The sequence below is a fragment of the Bos grunniens genome, chromosome 7 (genome assembly GCF_055505025.1).
Source record: "Bos grunniens cultivar Pamir isolate PY7600 chromosome 7, Bosgru_T2T1.0, whole genome shotgun sequence".
Classification (NCBI taxonomy): Eukaryota; Metazoa; Chordata; class Mammalia; order Artiodactyla; family Bovidae; genus Bos; species Bos grunniens.
In genome coordinates this window covers 90,594,257-90,612,788 of record NC_141171.1, presented here as the reverse complement: position 1 = coordinate 90,612,788, position 18,532 = coordinate 90,594,257, and the positions used below count along the sequence as shown (strand labels likewise).

Here is an 18,532-nt window from a genome sequence, read left to right as displayed (position 1 = left end):
GCCTGCAATGCAGGAGACCTGGATTCAATTCCTAGGTCAGGAAGATCCCCTGGAGAAGGGAATGGCAACCCACTCCAGCATTCTTGCCTGGAGAATCCCATGGACAGAGGAGCCAGGCAGGCTGCAGTCCATGGGGTTTCAAAGAGTCAGACACAACTGAGCAACTAACACAGAGACACACAAGAAAAGAATAGAGGAAAGAAGGCAGACAGAAAGGGAAGGAATGGAGGAGGGAGGGAAAGAAAAGGGAGAAAAAGAAAAGAAACACTATTTTTCAGTAGAAGGAAAATGTTTTATGTGTTCAAGGCACTCGAGTGGCCACCAAAGAACAATTATCTTTTCTAAAATGTATGAGAAACGGTTCCCACCTCTGAGAACTAGGCACTTATTTCCCTAGCCATTTAGCTGTTTAAGATGTGGGACTAGGAATGAAAATGATTTTAACCAGCTGACCTTAAATTTGAATACAGGCTATATATTTTTAGCTACAAATTCCATGTTGTAACTGCCTTCTCTGAAATAGGGAATGACTCAAAAACTGCCAGGGAGCATCTCGAGACCAGATGCTCGCATAAACGAACAAGTTTAAGTCAGTTACAGAGAGACAGTCAAGTAAGGCTCTGAAGAATGTGGTCTCATAACTCACATACTGAGAAGTGTCATATCCCCATGCTATGTAAAGTTCTGCTCCCTTGCCAACTTATGCATTCCAAGAAGAATGCATTTCAGCTTTTGGAAAGGTTCTTCTCCGTATATGAATCAGCTCCCAAAACTTATTTTTCACCATCTCCAAGAAGCTCATGCCTCTTTACTGCTGGCTACCCTCATTATCTTACTCAGGATTCCCTGATAAGAAGATTATCAGTCGGTGAAATTTTGACTGTGTAAATGGGAGAGCCCTAGAGAAGCCTGGAATATACGCTGTGTTTAAGTTTGAAGCTGAGTGGTTCAGGTTAAAAATAGAAATGTATTTTAGGACACAGTTATTCTAGGTGCGATGCAAACAATGTTTAGAGTGCGGCATAGGTACCAACTCCTCAGATTGTAGGACGAGCGCTGGAGCAGTTGCTGGAGGCTCTCTGTCTAGCCAAGCATGAGCCTTTCAGCTGGCAGGTCCCCTGGAACACTTGCAGGGGGTTTAGACAGTAGCTGTTTCAACAGTATAATGATTGATAGGGTTCTACTAGTGATACAGCAGAGTATCAAACTTAGTAATTACTTCCTTTAATGGTTTACACAAATGTGGATATAGCTTGGACTAAACATTTTAAGAAAGTTGTCACCTATAACTTTCAGCACAATTCTACTTAGAAATGATAAGCTCTACCAGAAAAGCTTCCCTGATAGCTCAGCTGGTTAAGAATCTGCCTACAGTGCAGGGGACCCCAGTTCAATTCCTGGGTTGGGAAGATCTGCTGGAGAAGGGAAAGGCTACCCACTCCAGTATTCTGATCTGGAGAATTCCATGGGCTGCATAGTCCAGGGGGTCGAAAAGAGCTGGACATGACTGAGCAACTGAATGCAAATCAAAACTACAATGAAGTATCACCTCACACTGGTTTGAATGGCCATCATCAAGCAATCGACAAACAACAAGTGCTGGAGAGGGTTTGGAGAAAGGGAACCCTCTTGCACTGCTGCTGCTACTGCGCCACTTTAGTCGTGTCCGACTCTGTGCGACCCCATAGACGGCAGCCCACCAGGCTCCCTGTCCCTGGGATTCTCCAGGCAAGAACACTGGAATGGGCTGCCATTTCCCTCTCCAATGCATGAAAGTGAAAAGTGAAAGAGAAGTCACTCAGTTGTGTCAGTGACCCCATGGACTGCAGCCTACCAGGCTCCTCCGTCCATGGGATTTTCTAGGCAAAAGTACTGGAGTGGGGTGCCACTGCCCTCTCCGTCTTGCATTGCTAGTGGGAACATAACTTGATACAGCCACTATGAAGACGGTATGAAGATTCCTTAAAAAACTAGGAATAAAACTACCATCAGTTCAGTTCAGTTCAGTCACTCAGTCGTGTCCGACTCTTTGTGACCCCATGAATTGCAGCACGCCAGGCCTCCCTGTCCATCACCAACTCCCAGAGTTTACCCAAACTCATGTCCATTGAGTTGGTGATGCCATCCAACCATCTCATCCTCTGTCATCCCCTTCTCCTCCTGCCCCCAATCCCTCCCAGCATCAGGGTCTTTTCCAATGAGTCAACACTTCACATGAGGTGGCCAAAGTATTGGAGTTTCAGCTTCAGCATCAGTCCTTCCAACGAACACCCAGGACTGACCTCCTTTAGGATCACTGGATCATCCACTGATCACTGGAAAAACCGTAGCCTTGACTAGATGGACCTTTGTTGGCAAAGTAATGTCTCTGCTTTTGAATATGCTATCTAGATTGGTCATAACATTCCTTCTAAGGAGTAAGCATCTTTTAATTTCATGGCTGCAGTCACCATCTGCAGTGATTTTGGAGCCCCCCAAAAATAAAGTCTGACACTGTTTCCACTGTTTCCCCATCTATTTCCCATACGATCCAGCAATACCACTTCTAGGCATATACCCCAAGGAAACCAAAACGGAAAAAGATATATGTACTCCAATGTTCATTGCATCAGTATTTACAATAGCTAGGACATGGAAGCAACCTAGATGCCCATTGACAGACGGATGTATAAAGAAGCTATGGTACATATACACAATGAAATACTACTCATCCATAAAAAGGAACACATCTGAGTCGGTTCTAATGAGGTGGATGAACCTAGAGCATATTATACAGAGTGAAGTCAGTCAGAAAGAGAAAAAGAAATATCATATAGTAACGCATATATATGGAATCTAGAAAGATGGTGCTGATGAACCTATTGCAGGGCAGCAGTGGAGATGTAGATGTAGAGAACAGACTGATGGACAAGGGCTGGGGAGAGGAAGGAGAGGGTGAGATATATGGAGAGAGCGGCACGGGAGCATACACACTAACATATGTAAAACAGCCCATGGGAATTTGCTGTACAACTCAGGGAACTCAAACTGGGCTTCTGTAACAACCTAGAGGTGGGGGAGGGTGGGAGGTGGGAGGGAGGTTCAAGAGGCTGGGGACATATGTCTACCTATGGCTAATTCAAGTTGATGTATGACAGAAAGCATACCAATATTGTAAAGCAATCACCAATCAACTAAACATAAATATAATTATATAAAAAGAAATCATAAGCTCAATTTTTAGCTTTTAAAAATAAAATTACCAAATTAATGGATAAGAGAACCAAGAAAAATATTAAATACAGTCCTTTATAACTTTCTGTGGACAATGGAGACACACTTGGTTTACAATGGATCCTAAGGATATTCGTAATATACCAGTGTCACGCTGACTACGTTTTCTAATAGTCTGACAGCAGCTGTACTTGGCCTTGTCTGAACTTACATCACTGAACAAGAAAATATAGAAATAGGCTTAGTGGACATGTGTTACTTTGGTCTCCTAGCCCTGTTACCATTCTATTGGTAAGAGACTCTTTTCTTCTGGTGGGAATTCCATTGCATGTGGTTTTCGTGAGAGCAACACATCTTTCCACCGTTAGCATCTGCTCATGACTCAGGCATGGCCAGAGGACCTGTCACCCTATGATTGATTTTCAGATAATCAGTGACCTAGGGTGAGGGTAATTTAAGTCTTTCGTAGTGTATTCCCTGCTTTATTCCCTGAAAATCAGGATGTGTTCACCTTACATTCACACATCAAGCACATCATAGGGAAGTGGAAAAAAAAAAACCAGATACCATAAACATTCTGACATGCTAACAAGAAACCCCAAAATTACAAAAAAAATCCTAGGGAATAAACTTAGAGGACATTTCCCCCTTCATTCTCTATGCTCTGCTCACTCTTGATACTCAACAGTTTAATTTTTTTTTTTATCAAGAAGATGTAAATAACACACACATATAAAATTTAAAAATGAATTAAAGATAAGCTCTTGGGGAAAAAATGTCTTAGAGTTTAAGGAAAAACAATAAAAATAACAGTTGACATATTTAGAATAACTTTTTTAATATGATTTTTGCATTGACATCCATCACTCTTTAGAAAGTATTTCATATACATTTTCTTAAAATGCTCAAACAGAAGTTTGGAAGTTCAACCCTGAATCTTGAGAAAGTGATCGGGAAATTTCTGATAATATTTCAAGTAATCAGGTTTTCTTTTTAAAATTGTATCCAATAACATACATCAAAAATCAGATTATAGAAATATACCTCCATCCGTCAGTTTCAGAGCACCTGAATATAATAAACCAGATAAGCTGACATAATAAACTGGATTAAGCTGACATAATACACTGGATTAAAAAGTGAGGCAGTAATAACCTCTGAGCAAAATATAAAAGCCAAGTGTAAGATACATAATATACTTCTGTGGTCACAGGTGTTGACAAAAGCCAATAAGAAAATACGAAGTTCAGTAAAAAAAAAAAAAAAAATTGTTAAGTTTTCATGGAATACATTTACTACTATATAGCCATATACCATGCAAATGCCCAAGGTGAAGACATGAGATAGTTAATACATTAAATGAACCTTAATAAACCCTAGAGAAACCATGTTTTCCAGGTGTTTCTTCACAGGTGCTCATTTTAGCTCTGACTCAGCACTGGTACTAGGAATGTGCCAAAGCTCCAGATACCCAGCATCAGTGATACAAAGTCATAGCTTCAGTGGTGCCACAGAGATGGAAGGAAGCTCATTAAACAGGCGTTTGAAATATTTTTAGTTATTGCTTATACTTAGCTTGTTTTCAGTTCCTCAAAGAAAGAAACCATAACAATTCCTTTTATATCTTCTCATGAAATACAGTTCAATGCTCAACCATCCTCCTTTACTACCAAACCTCCACCCTCCATAACAGCTTAATAAACCTTTTCCTTGTGTGTGTTGCTGGAGAGGTTACAATGGCTACCATTTTCATCTCAGGGCATAATTTATGTAATTAACTGCTGAATTACAATCAGGTGTCCAACCTGAATCCCACCAAGTTCTAGACAGTCATGCCTTGACCATCTTCCAACTCACCATAGTTTGCTATTTACATCCTGCCTAGAACCTGCTCCTTACCTTTTACTATTTTTACCTCAAGCTTTTAAGCCATTCCTCTCAACAAACGTCCTTGCTGTTTGCCTTTCACAGATAAGAGAGAGCGATGGATACAAACTCCAGCTTTTCACAATTTCAGCTCCATAATAGTTTCTCGGGTACGCCTGTGCTTCCTTCTTTCCTGAGCCTCGGAGAAAGAAACCCGTCTGCGCCTCCCTCAGACAGACCATGTATCTCTTCTGTTCTCCCTGCCCTGTCCGTCATCTTGCCAAGGCAATGAGTCTTTCCTCTGGTTTTCAGTAGTTCTTTTCACAAGAAAACCAAACTCCCAAATGTCCTTTGCACCAGCCAACCTTCCTTCCTAAGCTATTGCTTTCTCCATTAAACGTCTTGAATAACACAAACAAACAAAAAAACCCTGCTGCTACTGCTGCTGCTGCTAAGTTGCTTCAGTCGTGTCCGACTCTGTGGGACCCCATAGACGGCAGCCCATCAGGCTCCCCTGTCCCTGGGATTCTTCAGGCAAGAACACTGGAGTGGGTTGCCATTTCCTTCTCCAATGCATGAAAGTGAAAAGTCAAAGTGAAGTCGCTCAGTCATGTCTGACTCTTAGTGACCCCATGGACTGTAGCCCACCAGGCTCCTCCATCCATGGGATTTTCCAGGCGAGAATACTGGAGTGGGGTGCCATTGCCTTCTACGGGAGAACTAGCTAGTTTCTGCTATTTCTCCAAAGACACCTGATGCCCTTTATACTGAAATTTGGTTGAGGAGGCACTTAGAGGACAGAAGGGAGCCGCAACTAAAACCCTGTTCTTTATGTATGAGGTACTGTGTGCTTTACACACATTATGCTATTTAATTCAATCACACTGTAATCTTGAATGGTCTTTATTCTCTTTTCATAGATGAAGAAAGTAGAACTGGGTAAATACCTGTGACTCAGCTGAAGTCAACCAGATAGCAGGCTGTGGAGTTGCAGTCACACTTACTTGAACCAGTGGTTCTCAAACTGCTTTCCAGAGTAGTTTCCAGCTGCGTCCGCATTACCCAGAACTTTCAGAAATGCAGATTCTCAGGCCTCACCCTGACCTACGGTATCAGAAATGCTGGGTGTGGGGCCTACCATCCGTGTCTTAATAAGTCCTTTGTTTGCCTCTGCTGACATTCCAGTTCGGGGACCAGGGCACTGGAGCACGCTGCCCTCTTCTTATCCTATTTCACTTCTCTGCTAACTGGACAGAGTTAGGGGTCTTCTTTTGAAGCTTTCTTTTCTTCCAAAAGTTCCAAACCACTGTATCTTGATTCTCTTTCATTAGCCTGCTTACTAAAACATTGGTTAGTTTTACCAAAGTCTCCCAAATCTCACCAACTCTACTGCATATTCCCCAGGACTTTCTCCTGATGTAATTTCCATGTTGACCAAAGGAGTCAGTGCCCAGCCACGTACCTGAGTGAAGATCTCTAGGAGACGTGGCTCTCTAACACCTGGTGCATGCTAAGTCACTTCAGTCGTGTCTGACTCTGTGTGACCCTATGGACTGCAGCCTGCCAGGCTCCTCTGTCCATGGGATTCTCCAGGCAAGAATACTGGAGTGGGTTGCCATGCCCTCCTCCAGAGAATCTCCCCGATCCAAGGATCGAACTTGGGTCTCTTACGTCTCCTCTGTTGGCAGGTGGGTTCTTTATCATTGGCACCACCTGGGGAGCCCCCAACTCCTACATTTAAGTGGCGAAACCAAATTGCATCAATGTTTATCTCTATAATGTTCTCAAAGCTGTCGCCTATCTCTATTCTCAGGCTCACTCCCGAACAGTATAGGCTGGAATATGACAACAGCTTTCCTGCCTGGAGCGCTCTGCTTTCCAACACCCTTCTAAACATTTCCAGCTATCCTTCTAAAGAGTAGGTATGAGCATGTCATTCCTATCCCAAATTTTTAAAAATGCCCCAAATTTAAAAAACAAAAAACTCAACTTTGACGGTTTCCCTTTACCTAAAGGCTGAAGTTTATCATCCCATTCTGAGCATGGAAACATGGCAATTAAGACAACCCAGCCTTCTGTCTCCTCTCCCACCACAACTTTTCTAGCTGCATAAACTTTCTTCCTTCCCCACATGTAGGCAAGACTAACCACGTTTCCATTCTGCAGCCTAGTCTAATACTGTACTCTCTGCCTGAAATACCCAACTATGTCTCCTTGTCACTTATGGGACTTCCCTATAGCTCAGATGGTAAAGAATCCGCCTGCAATGCAGAAGACCCAGGTTCAATCCCTGGGTTGGGAACATCCCCTGGAGAAGAAATGGCAACCCACTCCAGTATTCTTGCCTGGAGAATCCCATGGACAGAGGGGCCTCACGGGCTACAGTCCAAGGGGTTGCAAAGAGTCAGACACGATTAAGTGCCTGACACACAAAGGTGACACTAACTAGAGCGGGTAAAATGAATGAGATACATCGAGTATAATTAGATCACAGGCCTCATCCAAAGAGGGTAACGTCTACTCAGGACTTGAAAATTGCTGCCATACAAATACTGCCATTAAAGAAAAGCCAGACATTCAGGTTTTGATGTGAAATTTTAAAATTGAGAAAACATTAAAAAAAATTTTTTTTAAACCCTGTCCTGTGTACCATTGTGTGTTCACCAAACAAAACACATCTGTAGGCTGTCAGTGTAGACTTTGGTATTAGTTCTGTTAGGCCCAGGGATTCAAAGGTGACCAAGACAGGGCCTCTGACCTGAGTGGCTAATCTCTGGGGATCAGCTCAAACACTAGCCCAGGCAGGAGTAAACAAGTCCTCCACTCTGCTCTCATAACACTGTGTTTACACGGCACCTGCCACAGTATACCCTTACAGCTGATTGTTTGCTTACTCCCTGAATCATCAGACCCTAGAGGAGCAGGGCTGTCATCTTCGTCCTCGTAATGGCAGCACTGGCATCACTGTGCCAGTACTGGGTACTCGATTATAACTCTATTGAGAGTTGTCTGTATGTCAACTTGTATCAACCTGATTCCGAATGGTTAAGCTACTTTGTATTTTTCCCCTCCCTAAATTGATATTCTGATCTGATTAGGCACCGCCTTGTTAAATATGATCTCATTAATGAACCTGTCTCAGAAAAGGCAAACTTAAATATGGTTTGAGTCATACTTCAGTTGTGTGTTATAATCCTAATACTTTCTCTACAGAGGTTTTTTTATAAGATGGTGATCCAAACAAGGGCTGTTTAGAGAAATCCTTGATAAATTCGAGACTGCTTTAGTCTACAGGCAAAGCTTTTTACTTTGGAAAATAAGAAAAAAAAATGAGTTCATTTGTTCCATTTGCTAATTTCAGGGTGCAACTTTTTTTCCATTTAACAAAAGCACAAAAAAGTCAGTTTTAATTTTTGTTAGTTATATAATTCCTAGTTATGCTATCCAAACATGTTCACAAAGCTAACTTAAGCTAGGCATTGCCAGACTTGGAGGATGTCAATCATTTTCAGTGAACCAAAACACCAAGTATCAGACTTAATAGGGAACTGCTTGACCATCATTGTTATTTCACTCTCAGCTGATCTAATTTTTAGACACAAACCCAGTCCAAATATATGCATGTGCCCTAGATAGCTGCCATCTGTAAAGTTTATAAACATCAATCCCGCTGAAAAAGAAACATGTTTTTGTAGTTACTTAGGTGTTGTCAAAATGAAGGAGGGTAAAAAGATTTTATGTCTTTCTATTTGTATAACCAGCAAGTTAGACGGAGAAGGCAATGGCAACCCACTCCAGTGTTCTTTCCTGGAGAATCCCAGGGACGGGGGAGCCTGGTGGGCTGCTGTCTATGGGGTCGCACAGAGTCAGATACAACTGAAGTGACTTAGCAGCAGCAGCAAGTTAGAAGCCCGGCCATATTTAAGGTGTTAAAAAAGTTTAACACAATCTTTACCACTTTGATCTAACACTCTGCATGATGTTTTGTGCATATGAATTCACCTCTGTGTGGATGCTTGATTCCTGGATGTTGAAACTCCACGCCTTGTGTTCACTAGGACACGTGTGTGCTGTAACCCAACCGTGAGGCTTACCTGCAGGCTGTTGAAAATGACGAACAGAACCAACATCCAGAAGAGTCTGTAAGCCATGTGCAGGCCTCCCCAAAGCCATGTCATCGAAATCAGGGCAAAGAGATACAAAACCAGTGGAATTTCTAGACACCATAAAAGAAAAAGAATTTTTGAACTTGAGAATACTCCATAATCATACACATACACAAAATTATTTTTAGCTCCTTCCTGGAGATAACCCTCTGTGCCCAAGTACCTGTTTTGCAAGAACAACCTTGGAAATCCCATTCTTAGGGATTCCAGAGAAGAGGAGGGAACATTGCTGAGTCTACATTCCTTCTGTTCTCTCTCTGCCCTCCAAGGCTGGAGAAGGATGAGACCTGTTCCTCTCCTAGACTACCACCTGCTGGCCTGTTCAGGAAGCGCCGGAGACGCACTCACATTTCGATCCCGGGAAAGGCCCGGTATATAAACCTGCTCACAAGCGCTCTCCATCAGAAAATGGCAGGCAGCAGCGTGCTTCCAAAATTACAGCAGCCTAGTCTAACGTTTTGAAACATTAATGAACTTGTTTGTATGTAATGGAAACATATGTATTCATCTCTTTTTTTCTGACTGAGTGGACACCAAGCTTTATAGCTGTGGTTCAGAGCAAAGATGAAGTGACTGATTCACTACTGTCAAGAGTAAGTTTATTCTACCATTATTTTATCATGAAATTTGTTTTGACAGTTCCCCGAACAGATTTCTTACGAGCCAAAGGACTTCATTACCCTTTCTACTTTATCTCTGATATTTGGGATTTAGAATAATAATCTTAAAAGGGGAGATAATAATATGTAAATGGCAAGCCATATAAGATATGGAAAGTGAATCAGATCTTCTTCTTGTTTAGTCATTAAGTCACGTCCAACTGCTCTGTGACCCCATGGACTACAGCCCACCAGGCTCCTCTGTCCATGGGATTTTCTAGGCAAGAATGCTGGAGTGGGTTGCTACTTCCTTCTCCAGGGGATCTTCCCGACCCAGGAATCGAAACTACACCTCCTGCTTGGCAGGCAGATTCTTTACCACTGACCTTACCTGGGAAGTCTATCTTGTAGAGCATCCTTAAATTTGAATTTGATATTTTCTCATGATTTAGATTATAAACTTAGCCAGAAATCACAGAAGTGATGCTGGGTTCTTTTTACAGCATTCCATTGGTTTCCACAATAATTCAATTTGTCCCGTTATTTAGGCTGTTCGTTTTGGCCACTTGATTAAGGTAGTGCCAGCACGAGTCCTCCACTATAGAGTTAGTCCTTTTTCCTTTGTAATTAGTAGGTATCTTGTATGGCATCACTTAGGAACTAGGTACATATTCTTTCACTTATCAAACATTTGATTTATTCATTTATTTTTATCATATAGATTCATAGATTCTCAATGTAATGGGTTATGGTATACTTTGTTGCTTAATTGCTAAGTCATGTCCGACTTTTGAGACTCCTTGGATTGTAGCCCTTATACTACTACCTGTTTATTTTGATGTTCAAATTGTCCTAAGTCTGATTCATGGGAGCCCCTTCAAGATGGTTTCTGTGACTTCTGTCAGGTCATCGTTCTGGGAGCATTTCCTTGCTTCTGACCCAACAAGGCATTTCAAGTTCATCTCATACTTCCCCTGCCACAGTCCTGGTTCCTTTTAGTAGAAGGGTGTTTAGAAACCAAGGTCCGGGGCTGCGTATAGTCTTTGGTGTTGGATTGCTGCTGTTCCTAAGTCCTCTCAGAGCTAGAGCATACATGTCTGTGCGTGTGCATGCACGCGCGTGTACACACACACACATCCCTATATCTATATCTATCTCTGTATAATGAAAAACATCTTTTTATACCAACACTTTCAATTCCAATCCAGTGCCACAAGGTTAACTGTAATTTTCTCTTTCTCTGTATTTTAATTTCCTTCTCTGTTGGTAAGCAACGTACTTCTCGTTATTCCTAAAATATTTACCTATTTGATCAGCTCGAGTTGATTGCAACCAATCTCCCACTGCTGTCATCCGTCCCTGGCACAGATGGCCCCCCCAAACCCACTCAGGGTCTCATGAGCCTTGTGAGTACACCCCACTGTTCACATGGATGCCCCCTCACGATGATGGGGCTGGGACCCTCCACCCTGGGCACCTTCCAGTGGGTGCATACCTTGCTCTGTACAGACTAATGGCATTAGGACAGAATAGTTCCAGAAGAGAGAAGAAAAAGCAGGGAAGAAGGAACATGAGCATTTCTTTTTTTTTTTTTTTTTGAGGAGACCATGATGACATCTTGTGAGATATTCTTTTCACGGAAAAAATGTCAATTGTCTATTACCACTACACAGAGCAAATAATAATATAATGCAACATAATTTACAGATGAATAGTCCTTTTGTCATTAATGCCTTACCATAGGACAGGAGTGAATATATTAAGGTTTATTTAGCCTTTTTTTAAAAAAATTTATTTTTGCTTAATGAAGTCATACAATTTGATAAAGCCCAGAAGACTCATTTGTGCTTCTGACAAGATACCCTAATATTTAGGAAACTGCCTAAGCTGTCCTTATAAAAGTTTTCAAAGGTTAGGTATTAGTCTGGCAATTGCCTGCTTTGCTCTCACTGTGCAACTACAAGATTCTATTTCTGGCTCGGTGCGCAGTACAAAAGGACGTGCATATTTTGCATGAACAGCGACAAACCAAATTGTCAAAATCTGGCCTGCATGTTTGTGTGAGGGCCGAGAGCCAGACGAGCGCTGTGTGCTGATAAAGCTCATTGCACAAGCCAAAAGAGCATACCAGGGCTGGCGAGAAACACCCAGAGCTCATGTTTTTCTGGAACTCTGCAGAAAAGTGTGGTAGCTTGGCACTCCGGATCAGAAACCGCACGGAAAGAAAGCCAGTCGTAAATAACTCAGCATACTGAACAGAAGACCCTTGCCTGCTTTTCCGGCAGTGCAACAATGATTCAGACCTGATTTCAGATGGAAGAAACATATCCAGAGGGAAATCTGGATTCTGTGGGCCTGAAGGTTATAAAACTCTGAAAAGTTTCTTTAAGAAATAAAAATTTCCAAAGCATAGTTAGATAGAAGATCTTGGAAGGGGCCAATGAAAGTTAAGAGGCCCTAAAATGTATGCTTCATCGGCTTTATGGTTAACCTAAAGGAGGTACCTTTCACCTTTCTGGGGTCAAGAGGAGTGTGTTGTGTTAGTTGCTCAGCTGTGTCTGACTCTTTGTGATCCCATGGACCACAGCCCACCAGGCTCCTCTGTCCATGGGATTCTCCACACAAGAATACTGGAGTGGATTGCCATTTCCTTCTCCAGGGGTCTTCCTGACCCGGGAATCGAACCTGTGTCTCCTGCATTAGTAGGAGGGTTCTTTACCACACGCACCACCTGGGAAACCCATGGGGTCAAGAGTAACAGTGATCAAAAGAAGGGGTGTGAGAGTGGGAGACGGTAATGAAAGTGGGGGGACACGCTTCCTTCTGTTCAAAAGCTCCTATGAAATCCACTGGGCAAACTGAAAATGAATGCTCTTTTAATGAACAGCGTTTAGTTACATATTTCCTAAGCTGATACTTCACATTTGGTGAAAGGCTAGTAACTTTTCTGTTGGCTGTGTAAGCCCTGCTTACTGATGTAGCCATTTATAAGAGGCAATGTTAACAAGTTACATTTAGGAGTGAATTCCTTAACAGAAAACAGAATCATTCCAATGTTCTCAATAAAAGGAAACCCTTAAAACACAGTTCGGGGCCCATGGAATAATGGTATCTGGATTAAGACTGTTTAGACTCCCCTGGTGGTCCAGAGGCTTCCAATGCAGGGGGCGAGGTTCGATCCCTCGTCAGGGATCTAGCTTCCATATGCTGCAACTAAGAGATCATGCCACAACTGAAGATCCTGCATGCTGCAATTAAAGATCCTACAAGCTGCAGCGAAGACAGAAGATCCCCCATGGCACAACCGAGACCTGGCACAGCCAATAATAAACAAAGAAACAAACGTTTTTCTGTAAAAAGACAGTGCTACCCAGAACATACAAACACCCTTACAACTCAACAGAAACCAAAAAACCCAATTCCAAAATGGGCAATGGATTTAAAGAGATGTTTCTCCCCAAAAGATAAACAAATGGCCACTGAGCACAGGCAAAGATGATCAACATCACTAGTCACTAAGGAAAAGCAAATTAAACCCACAATAAGGTACTATGAATACCCACCAAGATGGCTCTTGTCAATATTATGAACACTACAAGTGTTGGCAAGGATGTGGAGCCATTGGAACCCTGGTGCCTTGGTGGTAAGAATGAAATATGGTGCAGCTGCTGTGGAAAATGGTTTGGTGGTACTTCAAAATGTTAAAAATACAATTACTATATAGCCTAGAAATTTCACTCCTAGGTATATGCTCAAAATAACTGAAAACAAGGACTCAGAGATTTGTACATCAGTATTCATGGCAGCACCACTCATACTATCCTAAAGGTGGAGACAACCCAAAAGTCCCTCAACAGGTGAACAGAAAAACAAAACGTGGTATGTACATGCAATGAAATATTGCTCAGCCTTAAAAAGGGGTGAAATTCTGATGTATGCTACAACGTGAATGAGCCATGAAAACATGTTAAGTAAAATGAGTCAGACACAAAAGTACAAATACTGTAAGATTCCACGTACACGAAGTGCCTAGAACAGGCAAATTCAGAGACAAAGCATAGAATAGAGGTTACCGGGAGCTGGGGTGGGGTGGGGGTGAGGGGATGAGGGTGTTATTGCTTAATGGGTACAGAGTTTATGTTTGGGATGATGAAAAGTTCTGAAAATAGACGGTGGTAATGGTTGCACAGCACTGTGAATGCACTTATTACTGCTGAACTGTACACTTAGAATGGTGAATTTTAAGTTATGCATATTTTACTACTATTTTTTTAAAGCTATACTATTAATAAAAAAAGACAAGCTTGTGTCAAGATAAAGTTCCACAATGAGGGAGAAAAAAAAACAAATCCTTGAAATACTTACATTAGCAAGAATCACTAATGTGAAAAACAAAGCCATCTGAAAAGATTTTAGTGAAAGAAGTTACTGGTGGAAAGTAAAAAAAACAAACAGAAAAATTCAGCCAGTGCATTTGTCATTTAGTATTACTATCATTAGAAAAGTCTACTTATGGGAGTTAGTAGCTTCCACTGAGAATACACAAAATCTCTTTATTTTTTAGTGTAAAATATGACTTCAATGAATTTCATTGCCATTTTTAAAGAAAGTATGGTGCTGAATTATCTCTTTTCTCTGTAATTGCAGCCTTGGCTTTATTGCTATGCACCAGTGGCAATTATGGCTTTATTATGGAAATCACACCTCATTTACATGAAGCTGAAAATTTATTCTGTGTTTACAATCTTCTAAAGTACTTGCTTTAATTTTACCTCACTGACCTTCTGAGTCTAACAATTTGGATGTGCTACTAAAACAAACTCATCAATGTAAAACAAGGAAGACAACTGTGAAATAATGTGGATTTAAGATATTTATGGGTCTCTTTCTAACAATAAGCACGCATCATTTTTAAATTAGAAAAAGAGGTAATTGAAAAGAAGGCATCAAAAGGTCTTATTTCTAAAAGATGGGCCTTTATTCTGAAATGAACAGATACTTGAAGGCCAAGACATTTCATTGATCTGATCCATTCCCTGGTGAGAAAATATTAAATGTGCTCTTGAGTTTTCTTAACAAGGGTTAAGACACAATGTACTGTCACCCACCAGTGTTTTTAGCAAATAAACCTAATGTCATAGAAGATAACAGGGCACATTCTTCACAAAGCTGGCAAGTCAGCATTAGGATACTGTGGGTGGAACAGACAACAACAGACTTACAGATCGGATTTGTAAACTGTTCAAAGAAACGCTCCCTACTTCATTTGGGTAGTTTGTATTCCTAATCTTTGGTCACTTAGTCCTATACTTGGTTCTATTTTAGAACTTCCTTGGTACTTCAACACATTCCCAGAAGAGCTCTTGAGAACCCACCTGGACAACAGGGAATCCACTCTAAGCCCCCTGGCCATAGTCCCCAGACACAGTGGCACAGGTTTGTTGCAGCAGGCTAGACTCTGTGTATGTCAACTCAGTGACGTGCCCGGTTCTTCACTTTTGCCATCCTGACCAAATTCATCATCTCCAGTGAAATATGAAGATCACCCAGATTGGAGGGCTGCTTTTACTGTGCACACTCACATGCAAACTATCACTCAAAAGCTTCTGATGAACCTTTATTGAAAATGAACCTTTCCATGTCTTCTATTCCCCTGTCCCCTTTGATATTTCCTAGTCTCTCCTACCCTATTCTAGTCCATTCCAATCCATCCCATCCCATCCCATCCCACTTCACTCTAAAATACTGCAAGGAGACTCACCAGTGTATTGTGACCCACAACGTGTAAATCTTTGCTCTAAAAGATAGTTCAAGAAGCTAGTAGGCTATCTTAGACATCAAGCAGGCACAGTAGACATAATTATCATGGGACGCCTACTGCTATCATGTTCTGATATGCATTTACCCTGACCTTTTCTGGGATGTGAAGGAGGCAAGCCTAATTTGGAGGGATCTGCACAGGTAATATATTGACTCTGCAGGCAGAAAGTCAATACTGGCCTACAGCATATTTCCCAGGTATAAGAGAAATGTGAGAAAATTCTCAAAGGAGTCTCAAGTTTGCTGGGAACCTAAACAGCGGTACTTTGTCAAATGGGTGACTTTGGGCTCTCCTGGACGTGAGAAGACAGTTGACTGTCAGGCCTACTTTGAAGGTGATTTATTGGGATTGAAAAAAAATGGTACAAGCCTAGAATTATGGTCTCGCCTTGCAAAAGCTATATATAATTTTCAATTTGCAGGCTATAATTTTGAATCTAAGGAGAATAATCAAGTTAGATGAGACATACCCACATGGACCTTGCATGCACTGTTATTAGAGTAATTCCATTTGAACCATGTACTTCAAAGTTGCCAGATAATATTCTACTCGGGGGGTGGGGGGCAGTTGTCAAATAGGTCTGTGATTCTTAAGGAAAAGGTGAAATGAACTGTTTTTTTTCCTTGTGAGAAAAATGTCTTGCAACTATGGGAAGGAGAAATATCATTTGGTTTCACAGTCAACATAGCAACATTCTACACACTTCATAAATGTTTCATAAAATGACATTATGACCAACGTTTTTAGAAGATCAGAGTTCTAAAACAAACAAGATGTCAGCCAACCAACAATCGAAGACTGGCTTAACCTACTTTTCTAACTACATTACCAGTTACTTAGCCGTGAAGGAGTTCAAAACAGTCATCTCCAGGCATGCTCAGGCACCTAAGAGCAATTTCCAACACACTTGGCTTTCATAATACAATGAAAATGTACAATGCATCTTTCAACCTCTACATTTATATTTTAAATCTTACTAGATGGTCTCATAATTTGAGGAAATTAGGTTACTGTGTATTTGGCCATGACTAGTGAAAAAGTTGGCTTAAAGCTCAACATTCAGAAAACTAAGATCATGGCATCTGGTCCCATCACTTCATGGGAAATAGATGGGTAAACAGTGGACACAGTGTCAGATTGTATTTTGGGGGGCTCCAAAATCACTGTACATGGTGATTGCAGCCATGAAATTAAAAGACGCTTACTCCCTGGAAGGAAAGTTATGACCAACCTAGATAGCATATTCAAAAGCAGAGACATTACTTTGTCAACAAAGGTCTGTCTAGTCAAGGCTATGGTTTTTCCAGTGGTTACGTATGGATGTGAGAGTTGGACTGTAAAGAAAGCTGAGCACCGAAGAATTGATGCTTTTGAGTTGCGGTGTTGGAGAAGACTCTTGAGAGTCCCTTGGACTATAAGGAGATCCAACCAGTCCATTGTAAAGGAAATCAGTCCTAAGTGTTCATTGGAAGGACTGATGCTAAAGCTGAAACTCCAATACTTTGGCCACCTCATGCGAAGAGTTGACTCATTAGAAAAGACTCTGACGCTGGGAGGGATTGGGGGCAGGAGGAGAAGGGGACGACAGAGGATGAGACGGTTGGATGGCATCACCGACTTGATGGACATGAGTTTGAGTGAACTCTGGGAGTTGGTGACGGACAGGGAGGCCTAGGTGCTGCGATTTATGGGGTCGCAGAGAGTCGGACACGACTGAGCGACTGATCTGAACTGAGGCAGTTATGTTTAAAGATAATTTGATAGTACATCACAGGGCCATCATTACAATTTAATAGGCTCTAATTCAACACTGAAGTCTTGAGTCAATTCTGAGACAGTCTCAGAAAAATTAACACTAAAAATCAGTCTATGTGTTCAAGAAAATATTTTTACAGTGTGTTAAATATGTCAGTTCCCAGAACTGTTTCCTAGTAGAGACCCTTGATCTGAATAAATGCCAGCTGATCTCAATGCTTATATTTCCTTTCTTTAATTTGGGTCTCTAGCCCTCACACTACAAAACTGTAACATTGAGTAAAATGTTTATTCTATTTCCTTTGCCACGTCACTATTCTAAAAAGTCCACTTGAATGAAATCTTTTGGTTCCTGTCAGTGTGATTCACAGCATCTCTTCTTCCAAAAGATATTCTGGTATCAGATTATCAGGGCATAGTCTGATCTTAAAAATATAGCTATGTATTTCTCAAAAGCTTTGGGGATATTATTTACTGTCTGTTGTTAAATAACTATACCTGTAAATATAGAAAACTAATACCAAACCCACAAAGAGAGCTGTTTTCAAGAATATATGATAACAGCCCATAAAGTGGTGTAATACCTGTGTAATAGGTGTAATAGGTGTAATACCTATATAAAGGCTTATCATTGTCTATTTAAACAATGGCACAGTACCCACAGGTGTGCCAGGAATGTCTATGCAGATGAAAATGAACTAATATTGTATTGCTCATTCATACTAACAACCTTGGATCAAGCCCTTACAGGAAAAAGAAAGAGAAACCATTGTGCTTAGAAAGAAAGGCAATCTGCTGGGTGAATGGCCATGTGTATGATCTAGGGAGAAGGAGGCTGTCCCCCCAAAACCATCTACATTGACAGTATTTATATGTTGGTGGCCAAAGTAATCTTACCAATGTGACTTGGATCTAATAACAAACTTTAAAATTTTTTTTCTGTATTTGTCAATGTTATGCTGCTACTGCTGCTAAGTTGCTTCTGTCGTGTCCGACTCTGTGCGACCCCATAGACGGCAGCCCACCATGCTCCCCCATCCTTGGGATTTTCCAGGCAAGAATACTGGAGTGGGGTGCCATTGTAGATCTAAAAATGTGTAAGATTTTAATTT

At 41.3% G+C, this 18,532-nt stretch overlaps 1 protein-coding gene across 4 annotated transcripts in view; it reads right to left on the bottom strand.

Annotated features, from left to right (window-relative positions):
• The window catches only part of ADGRV1 (adhesion G protein-coupled receptor V1), a 542,962-nt gene that overhangs the window by 59,989 nt on the left and 464,441 nt on the right, over positions 1-18,532 (bottom strand). For all 4 annotated transcript variants that reach the window (XM_086413040.1, XM_086413044.1, XM_086413042.1 and 1 more), the window contains one exon: positions 9,174-9,295. In XM_086413040.1, the coding sequence (XP_086269166.1) occupies positions 9,174-9,295 (122 nt within the window). The remainder of the gene's footprint in view (positions 1-9,173; positions 9,296-18,532) is intronic.